We start from the raw sequence: 13,547 nt of genomic DNA on the forward strand, positions 1-13,547 counted from the left end.
TAAAGCTTCCTGTTTTTTCACCCCCATTTTATTTTTTATTTACCCGAGACCTGAATTTCTGAGGAGCGTGATTCCGCGTAGTTCTCTCCATGCCGATCGGCTCTTCATTGGATAGATTGATAGCGCAGCCATTGGCTCCCACTGCTGTCAATCAAATCCAATGGGGCGGGGCTGAGTCCTGTAGTTGGCGGCTATGCACGCCCGCGAGGTAACCCCCTTGGAAGAGCACTTTCCAGAGGGGGGTTTTCTGATGCGGGAGGAGCTGAGAGAGCCGGTGTGGGACCCCAGAAGAGGATGTTCGAGGCCACATGTTTGTTGTTTTGTTTTTTAATCGAACCTATAGCATCACTTTAACTCATAGTAAACCAGCACATTTTATAATGTGGTGAAATTCCTGGCGTTTTGGCTTTAAGGTGGAATGTGGCCCTCAGCGAGCTTTGGATTGCAGTAGGGCCCAGAGAAGTTGTCCACATTCGCGTTTACAACTGTATCCTCTTTTGTAAGGTGATAGCCAGGAACACAGATTTTTTACCAAATCCCTATCCTTTGTTTTTTTGGAGCATTAAAGTTGTAGCCGGGTTCTCTGGACATCCATTGGGCCCCCGGGGGCTCCTGCCCAGGTTGCCTGGAGGGGGCTCCTGCCCAGGTTGCCTGGAAGATGACTCGGCTCGGGCATGGTGGGGCAGATTAGGTCCTGGCTGCTTGTTATTGCAGGTTACAGATCTGCGTTGTCTCTCCCTGCAGGTGGACTACAAGGCCGATGAGTGGCTCATGAAGAACATGGACCCTCTGAACGACAACGTGGCCACCCTCCTTCACCAGTCCACAGACAAATTTGTGGGCGAGCTCTGGAAAGATGGTAGGAAAACGTCTGATGATCGTTTCTAAATGTGTGTTTTGTGATATTTGTCAAAGTTCAGCCAAAATCTGTCGGAGGAACTTCAGACCTGTGGGCTTCAGGTGGATCTTTCCGTCCTTTTCAAACAAGTGTTGTGAATAGTGAAGATTTCTGTGCAGAACTTCTCATTGGTGGGGAAATTCCTTCAACCCAAACACTTTTATATTGATTTATTTTCAACGCTTTTTTTTCCCCTCATTACCTTAGACCTCCAGACTGTTCAGAGAGCCTCTTTTTATGACCACCTATGTGGAGGTGACTTATTTATTTATTTTTGCTCGTAGATTAGAACTGGATGTAGAGAGCGGCTTGTAGACTCTAGTCTGCCCGCCTGCATGGAGATTTGGGTAGAGTGGGCAGAATCTGCTTTAGTTCAGCTCAGATGTGGTGAGGGTGTCGAACGCTCAAAAGCACACCGCTTCAAAAGTTGGTGTGATTAGGGCATCTAGTCATTTTATTATAGGTCTTGCTGACCCCATGACCTTCCACCGCCCGTGGCCCGCCCCTTCCACCGCCCGTGGCCCGCCCCTTCCACCGCCCGTGGCCCGCCCCTTCCACCGCCCGTGGCCTCCTCCTCTATCCTCAGCCCTTTGCCCCCTCCTTTATCCTCAGCCCATGGCCCCCTCCTCTATCCTCAGCCCGTGGCCCCCTCCTCTATCCTCAGCCCGTGGCCCTCTCCTCTATCCTCAGCCCGTGGCCCTCTCCTCTATCCTCCGCCCGTGGCCGCCTCCTCTATCCTCCGCCCGTGGCCGCCTCCTCTATCCTCCGCCCGTGGCCGCCTCCTCTATCCTCCGCCCGTGGCCGCCTCCTCTATCCTCCGCCCGTGGCCGCCTCCTCTATCCTCCGCCCGTGGCCGCCTCCTCTATCCTCCGCCCGTGGCTGCCTCCTCTATCCTCCGCCCATGGCCGCCTCCTCTATCCTCCGCCCATGGCCGCCTCCTCTATCCTCCGCCCATGGCCGCCGCCTCTATCCTCAGCCCGTGGCCTGCTTCTTCCACCGTTTCCCCATTCTCCATGACCCGCTCCTTTTCCCACCCTCCATGACCTGTTGCTCCCCCTTACATAACCAGGTATGCATGTTTAGGAAAAAGATGGTCGTTGACCAGAGGTTGCAGTATTTGCCCCTGAACCATCATTGGTACACTGCAGGACTGCTGGTGCTGCATTGTACATGATGATGTCAGAGTAGTGAGACCATCAGATTGTGGATGGGAAGCGACTATGAGAGGCCGGTCACATGGAGAGGAGGAAGCCTGCAGGGAAAAAGTATATGGTAAGTAAATCTGCTTTTCTCCTAAGGTCCCCCCCGGGTATTAATGAGTATTTATTTTTTAACCAGAGGCAGCAATATTTTAATAAATAATTATGGGGGGGGGGGCGGCACAGGAAAATGGGGGACACACAGTTGGATTGTCTTGTACAGTCTGGATTTATCTCTCCGCGTATTTGCCGCACTTAGACCGTCACTAACCCCCTCTATCTTCTCTGTAGTAGACCGTATCGTGGGCCTGGATCAAGTGGCGGGAATGACGGAGACGGCGTTCGGATCCGCCTATAAGACGAAGAAGGGAATGTTCCGCACGGTGGGGCAGCTGTACAAGGAGTCCCTGACCAAGCTGATGGCGACGCTGCGGAACACCAACCCAAACTTTGTGCGCTGCATCATCCCCAACCACGAGAAACGCGTAAGTGTGAGATCAGAGGAGGCAGACTTTGACCCCGCCTCTGGGGGGCGCTGCAATAAAGTTGTGTTGAATCTGCTTTACTGATGCTGAGTTATAGGTGCAGATCCATCTAGAATCACATTCTGTTTCTCATTCAGAGCTAAGACTCATTTTAAAGTTGAATTCCGACCTCCCCTTCCCCTTGCACAGGTGTGCCGGCTCCTCCCCTTCCCCCATGCACAGGTGTGCCGGCTCCTCCCCTTCCCCCATGCACAGGTGTGCCGGCTCCTCCCCTTCCCCCATGCACAGGTGTGCCGGCTCCTCCCCTTCCCCCATGCACAGGTGTGCCGGCTCCTCCCCTTCCCCCATGCACAGGTGTGCCGGCTCCTCCCTCCCCTTGCACAGGTGTGCCGGCTCCTCCCTCCCCTTGCACAGGTGTGCCGGCTCCTCCCTCCCCTTGCACAGGTGTGCCGGCTCCTCCCTCCCCTTTGAAAAAAGAACCCCCTTTGAAATCCATGCATCTGACTCCCTGCATGTAGATTAGGGGGCGGGCACATGGATTAGAAGGGGGCGGCGCCCCTTATGGACGGGCCGCCAATGATTAAATTTACACCCTTTTTTTGTTTTCATTGCATTCCTTGTTTTAGACACCAAAGTGCGAGACTGGAAGGGAAGGTTTTGTTTCCAAGTGAAATTGGGACGGTGTGGCCCCTTCTGAAGATTTATTCCTATTTAGCCCTCTGTCCCCTATAATGGAAGGTATCAGCGCCCTCTGGTGGTGGGCCCTCTGTCCCCTATAATGGAAGGTATCGGCGCCCTCTGGTGGTGGTCCCTCTGTCCCCTATAATGGAAGGTATCAGCGCCCTCTGGTGGTCTCTGTCCCCTATAATGGAAGGTATCAGCGCCCTCTGGTGGTGGTCCCTCTGTCCCCTATAATGGAATGTATCAGCGCCCTCTGGTGGTGGTCCCTCTGTCCCCTATAATGGAATGTATCAGCGCCCTCTGGTGGTGGTCCCTCTGTCCCCTATAATGGAATGTATCAGCGCCCTCTGGTGGTGGTCCCTCTGTCCCCTATAATGGAAGGTATCAGCGCCCTCTGGTGGTGGTCCCTCTGTCCCCTATAATGGAAGGTATCAGCGCCCTCTGGTGGTGGTGGTCCCTCTGTCCCCTATAATGGAAGGTATCGGCGCCCTCTGGTGGTGGGCCCTCTGTCCCCTATAATGGAAGGTATCAGCGCCCTCTGGTGGTGGGCCCTCTGTCCCCTATAATGGAAGGTATCGGCGCCCTCTGGTGGTGGGTCCTCTGTCCCCTATAATGGAATGTATCAGCGCCCTCTGGTGGTGGTCCCTCTGTCCCCTATAATGGAAGGTATCAGCGCCCTCTGGTGGTGGTCCCTCTGTCCCCTATAATGGAAGGTATCAGCGCCCTCTGGTGGTGGTCCCTCTGTCCCCTATAATGGAATGTATCAGCGCCCTCTGGTGGTGGTCCCTCTGTCCCCTATAATGGAATGTATCAGCGCCCTCTGGTGGTGGTCCCTCTGTCCCCTATAATGGAATGTATCAGCGCCCTCTGGTGGTGGTCCCTCTGTCCCCTATAATGGAAGGTATCAGCGCCCTCTGGTGGTGGTCCCTCTGTCCCCTATAATGGAAGGTATCAGCGCCCTCTGGTGGTGGTGGTCCCTCTGTCCCCTATAATGGAAGGTATCGGCGCCCTCTGGTGGTGGGCCCTCTGTCCCCTATAATGGAAGGTATCAGCGCCCTCTGGTGGTGGGCCCTCTGTCCCCTATAATGGAAGGTATCGGCGCCCTCTGGTGGTGGGTCCTCTGTCCCCTATAATGGAAGGTATCGGCGCCCTCTGGTGGTGGTCCCTCTGTCCCCTATAATGGAATGTATCAGCGCCCTCTGGTGGTGGTCCCTCTGTCCCCTATAATGGAATGTATCAGCGCCCTCTGGTGGTGGTCCCTCTGTCCCCTATAATGGAATGTATCAGCGCCCTCTGGTGGTGGTCCCTCTGTCCCCTATAATGGAAGGTATCAGCGCCCTCTGGTGGTGGTCCCTCTGTCCCCTATAATGGAATGTATCAGCGCCCTCTGGTGGTGGTCCCTCTGTCCCCTATAATGGAAGGTATCAGCGCCCTCTGGTGGTGGTCCCTCTGTCCCCTATAATGGAATGTATCAGCGCCCTCTGGTGGTGGTCCCTCTGTCCCCTATAATGGAAGGTATCAGCGCCCTCTGGTGGTGGTCCCTCTGTCCCCTATAATGGAAGGTATCAGCGCCCTCTGGTGGTGGTGGTCCCTCTGTCCCCTATAATGGAAGGTATCGGCGCCCTCTGGTGGTGGTCCCTCTGTCCCCTATAATGGAAGGTATCAGCGCCCTCTGGTGGTGGGCCCTCTGTCCCCTATAATGGAAGGTATCGGCGCCCTCTGGTGGTGGGTCCTCTGTCCCCTATAATGGAAGGTATCGGCGCCCTCTGGTGGTGGTCCCTCTGTCCCCTATAATGGAAGGTATCAGCGCCCTCTGGTGGTGGTCCCTCTGTCCCCTATAATGGAAGGTATCAGCGCCCTCTGGTGGTGGTGGTCCCTCTGTCCCCTATAATGGAAGGTATCGGCGCCCTCTGGTGGTGGGCCCTCTGTCCCCTATAATGGAAGGTATCGGCGCCCTCTGGTGGTGGGCCCTCTGTCCCCTATAATGGAAGGTATCAGCGCCCTCTGGTGGTGGTCCCTCTGTCCCCTATAATGGAAGGTATCAGCGCCCTCTGGTGGTGGTCCCTCTGTCCCCTATAATGGAAGGTATCGGCGCCCTCTGGTGGTGGGCCCTCTGTCCCCTATAATGGAAGGTATCAGCGCCCTCTGGTGGTGGGCCCTCTGTCCCCTATAATGGAAGGTATCGGCGCCCTCTGGTGGTGGGTCCTCTGTCCCCTATAATGGAAGGTATCGGCGCCCTCTGGTGGTGGTCCCTCTGTCCCCTATAATGGAAGGTATCAGCGCCCTCTGGTGGTGGTCCCTCTGTCCCCTATAATGGAAGGTATCAGCGCCCTCTGGTGGTGGTGGTCCCTCTGTCCCCTATAATGGAAGGTATCGGCGCCCTCTGGTGGTGGGCCCTCTGTCCCCTATAATGGAAGGTATCGGCGCCCTCTGGTGGTGGGCCCTCTGTCCCCTATAATGGAAGGTATCAGCGCCCTCTGGTGGTGGTCCCTCTGTCCCCTATAATGGAAGGTATCAGCGCCCTCTGGTGGTGGTCCCTCTGTCCCCTATAATGGAAGGTATCAGCGCCCTCTGGTGGTGGGTCCTCTGTTCCCTATAATGGAAGGTATCGGCGCCCTCTGGTGGTGGTCCCTCTGTCCCCTATAATGGAAGGTATCAGCGCCCTCTGGTGGTGGTCCCTCTGTCCCCTATAATGGAAGGTATCGGCGCCCTCTGGTGGTGGGCCCTCTGTCCCCTATAATGGAAGGTATCGGCGCCCTCTGGTGGTGGTCCCTCTGTCCCCTATAATGGAAGGTATCAGCGCCCTCTGGTGGTGGTCCCTCTGTCCCCTATAATGGAATGTGTCAGCGCCCTCTGGTGGTCTCTGTCCCCTATAATGGAAGGTATCAGCGCCCTCTGGTGGTGGTCCCTCTGTCCCCTATAATGGAAGGTATCGGCGCCCTCTGGTGGTGGTCCCTCTGTCCCCTATAATGGAATGTATCAGCGCCCTCTGGTGGTGGTCCCTCTGTCCCCTATAATGGAAGGTATCAGCGCCCTCTGGTGGTGGTTCCTCTGTCCCCTATAATGGAAGGTATCGGCGCCCTCTGGTGGTGGGCCCTCTGTCCCCTATAATGGAAGGTATCGGCGCCCTCTGGTGGTGGTCCCTCTGTCCCCTATAATGGAAGGTATCAGCGCCCTCTGGTGGTGGTCCCTCTGTCCCCTATAATGGAAGGTATCAGCGCCCTCTGGTGGTGGTCCCTCTGTCCCCTATAATGGAAGGTATCGGCGCCCTCTGGTGGTGGGCCCTCTGTCCCCTATAATGGAAGGTATCGGCGCCCTCTGGTGGTGGTCCCTCTGTCCCCTATAATGGAATGTATCAGCGCCCTCTGGTGGTGGTCGGGGTTTTTACATACATCTTAGGGATGCATCTCTTGGCGCATGCGCAGTGTTTTTCTGGTTCTCTGGATTTGATTCTTCCTCTATAAACCCGACTCTCTCTTCTTCTGTACAGGCCGGGAAATTGGACCCTCATTTGGTGTTGGATCAGCTGCGGTGTAACGGGGTTCTGGAAGGGATCCGAATCTGCCGGCAGGGATTTCCCAACCGGATTGTCTTCCAGGAGTTCCGGCAGAGGTACTGGAAGCACGAGCGTAAATAATAGACCCCCCTTGGGATCTTCTGTGTCAATATTTGTTGTTTTTCTGTACATTATAGATTCCCTTGGGTCTCCTTTGATCCCTGAAGAGCAATCCACATTGGGATCGTTCTTCAGAGAGCATTTTACTGGCGGTGAAGAGGCGTATCGCCTCCTCATCACCTGCTTTAAAGTGGTTGTAAACCTCAAGACACGATATATGAACAAAGCACATCCCTCTATAGCAGGCATATGCAATTAGCGGACCTCCAGCTGTTGCAAAACTACAAGTCCCATCATGCCTCTGCCTCTGGGTGTCATGCTTGTGGTTGTCAGAGTCTTGCTATGCCTCATGGGATTTGTACTTGTGCAACAGCTGGAGGTCCGCTATTTGCATATCCCTGCTCTATAGTGTGTGCTTGTCTCAGTTCAGTTACTTCTGCCAAGTTTTCCTGACACCAAGAGAAACATGGTGACAGGGGAGGGAGATCCTGCACACAGCCTGTGATTGACAGCCTCAGCTCAGTTGCTGTGTAAAGGGGATGGGGGTGTGCCTCTTCCCTCCAATCGGCTCTATGAGCTCTCCAGACTGCAACTTCAGCCCCCCCGTTTTCTGATAGCTCAGACAAGCTTTATAGTCCAGGGTTATGCAATTAGCGGACCTCCAGCTGTTGCAAAACTACAAGTCCCATCATGCCTCTGGTTGTAATGCTTCTGGCTGTCAGAGTCTTGCTATGCCTCATGGGACTTGTAGTTCTGCAACAGCTGGAGGTCCGCTAATTGCATATCCCTGCTTTATACATTTGAAGGGATGTAGAGAAGACTGCAGATAAACAGGTACAACTTATGTAGGAGGATTTGTTTCCTCTCTGTGTATCATCTGAGAATAGTCACTTCACTGGGTGTATGGAAGGGTTTACAACCAATTTAAAGTGGAGTTTCGCCCCAAAAAAATATAACAATTTAAAAAAAACTTAAATAATAAAAGTCAACAGCTACAAATCCTGCCGCTGCTGACTCTTAATAAATGGACACTTACCTGTCCTGGGCGCCCGCGGTGTCAGAAGCCGATCTGTCCGTCGGCTCTCGGGTGCTGCCGCCGACATCTTCGGTAAGGGAATCAGGAAGTGAAGCCTGATGAGGCTTCACTTTCTGGTTCCCTACTGCGCATGCGCGAGTTGCGCTGTGCGATCCCACTGGTCCCTACTGTCTTCCGAGACCTTCTGAGAAGGCGCCAGATGTGGCGTAGGTCACCGCGGTGATCTATGCCAGGAAGGGGGAGCAAGAATACCTGTATTAGACCGGTATCTGCTCCTCCCCCCCCCCCCCCGCCACCGGAGGGGGGGGGGGATTCCAAAAAGCGGAAGTTCCATCTTTGGGTGGAACTCCGCTTTAAGGTCGATCAAGCTGATGCGTTGTTCCAAGACAGCAGAAATGAATGTCTCTTGTAATTAGTGATGCAAATTCACCGCTTTACCTGCTTGATCTCCGCACTGAGACGCTGTAGCTGCATGCATTGCGGGGCGCTTGCAGGGTGGCCCCATTCATTTGAATTGGTCGCATTTTGGTGCGTATTACACCCAACGAAAAAGGACAAGGGGGTAAAATTCCTGAAGCGGTATGTGTGTGTGCCCCCCCCCACGGCTGCTGCCTCTGAAACTAAAAAAGAGGGGGGGGGCTGTAATAGTGTGGCAGGGTTTTACCATCCCCCCCCAAACCACTAGTAGTGTGAACAAGCACTTACAGGTGGGAATTCGATTTTTACGCTTTGTAGTACAGTGGAACCGCGGTTTCCGAGTAACGCGGTTAACGGGCGTTTTAAAAGACGAGCAACTTTTCTTTTTTTTTTTTTTTCTGACTCGGTTTGCGAATGTTGTCTAGCAAAACGATCAGAATTCAAGCTAATGGAGCCTTGCAATGCCACATTTGGCCTGAGGGGAGGGGGGGGGCGCCAGAGCCTTTTTCGGAAATACTCAGTTTCCGGTTGTGTCCGAGCCTTTCCGAGGTCGGCCAATCTGTCCCTGGGCCTTTCCGATTCCGAGCTTTTCCGAGGTCAGCCGACCTGTCTCTGGCGCCCCCCACCCTGGCCACCTGCGGTATTGCATGCCATTGAAGTCAATGCGGAACTAATTATTTTAGTTTCCATTGACTTCTATGGGGAAACTCGCTTTGATATGAGAGTGCTTTGGATTACAACGGATTATACCCGTAATCCGAGGTTCCACTGTATAGCGAGGCAGGGCTGTCTTAATGAGAGGGCACTGCCCAGTGGCCCCAGCTGCATGGGGGGCCCCTGCACTTTCCCCAAAGCAGCTGGTCCTTGAGCCCAGGCTGCCCCGAAATTGGGGGCCCCATGGTGACACTGAGAGTGATAGATCCACAGGGGGGGCCGTCTGCCGCCTACCTACTTGATGTCTGTTTACCCGCACTGTCATCATTGTAGGGGCCCCAGAGCATTACTTTTCCCAGGGGCCCAAGATGCTATTAAGACGGCCCCGTAGCGAGGATTATGCGGTAATTGTCGTTGAGCGCGGTCATGTATGACGGCAGCAGATCCGGTGAATTGTGGAACATTATTTTTAAAGATCCAAGTCCCGCCTAGCAGATGGGTGGAGCCTGGCGGTGCCGTCAAGCTTGGTCATGTGACCACATCCCATAGAGATCATAGGGCGGGACTGGATAGAGAATGGATGGAATTAACCAATCGCTGTGCTCTCCTTTCCAGGTATGAAATCCTCACCCCCAACGCCATTCCCAAAGGATTCATGGATGGGAAGCAGGCCTGCGAGAGGATGGTAAGAGACGCACCTGATCACATGATCCCTATGTGATCACTTTGTCCCCTCCCCCCTGACCGTTGGGTTCTCCCCGCAGATCCGGGCGCTGGAGCTCGACCCAAACCTCTTCCGAATCGGGCAGAGTAAGATCTTCTTCCGCGCGGGTGTGCTGGCGCACCTGGAAGAGGAGCGGGACCTCAAGATAACCGACATCATCATTTACTTCCAATCCGTTTGCCGAGGATACCTGGCCAGGAAGTGAGTATTAGACTTTTGTACCAACGGAAAATGCCGGCTGCCTGGCTAACATACAGATTCGGTGATTTCAATATAAGCCACTGACTTGGGGAAGTTCCTTACATTGGCATTACTTCTCATGCTGTATACTGGCAGCAGCTAAAAAATCATGTTGAAGCCAAGCAACCTGCAACTTCAGGGGGAGGGGGGGGTTGGTCTTTGTGTTTTTTAAAAAGCAGCCAAATAATTGGAACAAAAAAAAAGCTGCAACTGTTTGTAAAAGTCTTTATTTTCAAAAATAGGAAATCAACACTCATGTAGGTTAAAATACGAGCTCTGGTTCTACAAAGACACATTCCATCATTTGATGATAAAAATACAGGGGGAGCAACACATAGCATTAACACATGCCAACCACATAGGTGCACCAACGCGTTTCGACCCGTACAGTCATGGTCTTCCTCAGGGGGATTTTGTCTCTAATAAGATAAATGTAAATAAAAAAATATCAGAATTTGATACATTATATAATTTACACACATCTATGTACACGGCAATGGTATATGTACCGCTAGAAGATGGAATCTGAGACCGAGATCCTAGAACCAGAAATGTAAAATAATGTAAAGGTTCCAGGAAGGTGATGATGTTGTGCAGCTGCGGGCGTCACCTAGAACCGTATCGAGTCGGCTCTCTTGTAATAGCAATCGGAGCGGCTCAATTGCCATTACAAGCAGGGGGAGGGGACTTTCCCTTCACCACCACCCCCGTCCTCCTTCATTATCCTCCTCCATCATCATCCTTTTCCTTCCTCTGCCTCTTTCCTCCTCCTTCCTCTGCCTCCTCCATCATCATCCTCCTCCTTCCTCTGCCTTCTCCATCATTATACTCATCATCCTTCATCAACCTCCTTCTCTCCTCCTCCATCATCACCCTCCTTCTCTCATCCTCCTTCTCTCCTCCATCAACCTCCTCATCATCATCCTCCTCCATCATCCTCCTTCTCGCCTCCTCCATCATCCTCCTTCTCGCCTCCTCCATCATCCTCCTTCTCGCCTCCTCCATCATCCTCCTTCTCGCCTCCTCCATCATCCTCCTTCTCGCCTCCTCCATCATCCTCCTTCTCGCCTCCTCCATCATCCTCCTTCTCGCCTCCTCCATCATCCTCCTTCTCGCCTCCTCCATCATCCTCCTTCTCGCCTCCTCCATCATCCTCCTTCTCGCCTCCTTCTCTCCTCCATCAACCTCCTTCTCTCCTCCTTCATCAACCTCCTTCTCTCCTCCTTCATCAACCTCCTCCTCCTCCTCCTCCTCCTCCTCCTCCTCCTCCTCCTCCTCCTCCTCCATCATCAACCTCCTTCTCGCCTCTTCCTCCTCCTTCTCGCCTCCTCCTCCTCCTCCTTCAACCTCCTTCTCGCCGCCTCCTCCATCATTAACCTCCTCCTCCTCCTCTCCATCATCATCCTCCTCCTCCACTCCACAATATTCACATGTAAGATGGGAAAATAAAACCACACATGTCATAGTACTGCTGGGCCGTGTTTTTTTGTATTAGAAATCTGATTTCCTTGCGATTGTATGCGAAGCGTTGCGCTAAACTCCGATCCCTTCAGTAAGACATGCAAGTGCCGTAAACTTCACATCCAGCTGTCCCTCCACCAATCAGAAAGCCTCTCGCCGGCCAGTATTGCGTCTCTTCAGAAAATCGCTCGGAATTCCTGCGATCCTTGCAAGTCGCTTTTCTAGTCTGCAGATCATTTCCTCTTCACTCCACAATATTCACATCAAACATCTCAGAAAAATAAAACAATAAATTGCAGAGTTCTGATGAAACCAAACGACACAAACCTACATTTCGGGAAAAGATCGTTCAGCGTGTGACGCAATCTGCGGGTCCTTCTGGGATCTCTCCTCTCCGCACCAATCACATTCTGTGCTGGACAACAAAGACCACTTATGTTCTATCCTGTAATATAAATGTGACATTGTTTCCTGTGGTTCACCCTTCGGGCTTTTGTCTCTCTTCAGGGCCTTTGCCAAGAAGCAGCAGCAGCTGAGCGCCTTGAAGGTGTTACAGCGGAACTGCGCCGCCTACCTGAAACTGCGCCACTGGCAGTGGTGGCGACTCTTCACCAAGGTAAGAAGTCTGGAGGCGTCGAGACGCCGATGTCTGTGGTCAGCTGTAGAAGAAATAGCCGTAGTATTCTGTCTGCAACTCGGTGTGACCATCGTGAGCCGTGCATTCCTCTCAGGGCTGTGCGTTTTTCTGTTATAGCTTCTAATTTTCCAAATGTCTTTAAGCAGTTCCCGCCAGAGGTACGTAATATATGTGACCTCTCGAAGGGTGGGCTGAAAGGCCATGGGGCCGCATATATAGGTGCTGAGTGTGCGACCGGGAGCTTTTCCGATCATGTGACTGCCAATCACAATGGTCACATGATCGGAATGCCCACCTCCCGGCATTTACAACCTCTTAAAGGGCCAGGAGGCGGTGGTGGGAAGGGGTTACAGCGGTTGTAAAGTCAGAAGTTTGTTTTTTATCAGCTCCAGACTAGGCAAATGGACATCTCTCCGCAACTTGCCCACCCTCCTTCTGCATGAGAGGTGACCGGCTTGTATCTTGCTTGGTACGGTCCCCACATGTTGCACGGAGTTGGTCTCCTTAGACTGACCTCTTTAACCACTTCCTGCCCGGTCACTGGTATATTGACGTCCGGGAAGTTGTGTTATCCTGACTGGACATCTATTGACGTCCTGCAGGATAACATGCGGGCGCTCACCCGTGGGGGCGATCGGTGATGTCAGTCTGACACCCTGCATCTCCGATCTCGGTAAAGAGCCTCTTTACCACGTGATCAGCCGTGTCCAATCATGGCTGATCACGATGTAAACAGGAAGAGCCGTTGATCAGCTCTTCCTCACTTGCATCTGACTGACGCGACTAGAGGAGAGCCGATCGCCGGCTCTCCTGACGGGGAGGGGTTGGGGTGATTGTTTATCAGCGCAGCCCCCCCACCCTCGGATGTCCACACTGGACTACCAGGACGCAATAATAGGCAACAATGAAAAAGAGCACAAATGGGCACTGACTGGCAACATGGGCACTGACTGAAGTGATGCCCAGCAATGCCATCAGTGCCGCCTATGAGTGCCCAATACCAGCGCCACCTCATCGGTGCCCGTAATTGAAGAAAAATTACTTATTTTCAAAAAAATTAACAGAAAAAAATAAAAACTTAATTTTTTTCTAAATATTTGGTCTTTTTTTTCAGTTGCGCAAAAAATAAAAATAAATCGCAGAGGTGATCAAATACCACAAAAGAAAGCTCTATTTGTGGGTAAAAAAATGATAAAATTGTTTGGGTACAGTGTAGCATGACCGCGCAATTGTCATTCAAAGTGCGACAGCGCTGAAAATTGGCCTGGGAAGAAAAGTGCGTAAGTGCCCCCCCGGTATGGAAGTGGTTAAAAAGGTCAATCTATTTAAAAAAAAATGACCTAAAATCACGACTAGCAATGGTACATAGATTTTAATGGAGGTAAGGGGGGGAAAAAAAAAAAGAGGTCCATAGGACCTCTAGGGGTGGAAGTCGGTATAAACTACGTCCTTGGGTGATAGGAATGGGATATCAGCTTGGGGGGCCACCTAGTGGTCGA

General features: G+C 52.7%; 1 protein-coding gene across 3 annotated transcripts in view; it reads left to right on the top strand.

Moving 5' to 3' along the window:
- The window catches only part of MYH10 (myosin heavy chain 10), a 126,848-nt gene that overhangs the window by 90,467 nt on the left and 22,834 nt on the right, over positions 1-13,547 (top strand). For 2 of the 3 annotated variants that reach the window (XM_040331131.1, XM_040331133.1), the window contains exons 17-22: positions 745-859; positions 2,389-2,582; positions 6,754-6,875; positions 9,602-9,671; positions 9,751-9,911; positions 11,919-12,027. In XM_040331131.1, coding sequence (XP_040187065.1) covers positions 745-859; positions 2,389-2,582; positions 6,754-6,875; positions 9,602-9,671; positions 9,751-9,911; positions 11,919-12,027 — 771 coding nt within the window. The remainder of the gene's footprint in view (positions 1-744; positions 860-2,388; positions 2,583-6,753; positions 6,876-9,601; positions 9,672-9,750; positions 9,912-11,918; positions 12,028-13,547) is intronic. The other variant, XM_040331132.1, reaches the window with a different exon arrangement.

This window comes from Rana temporaria, chromosome 12 (assembly GCF_905171775.1).
Source record: "Rana temporaria chromosome 12, aRanTem1.1, whole genome shotgun sequence".
NCBI classification, from domain to species: Eukaryota; Metazoa; Chordata; class Amphibia; order Anura; family Ranidae; genus Rana; species Rana temporaria.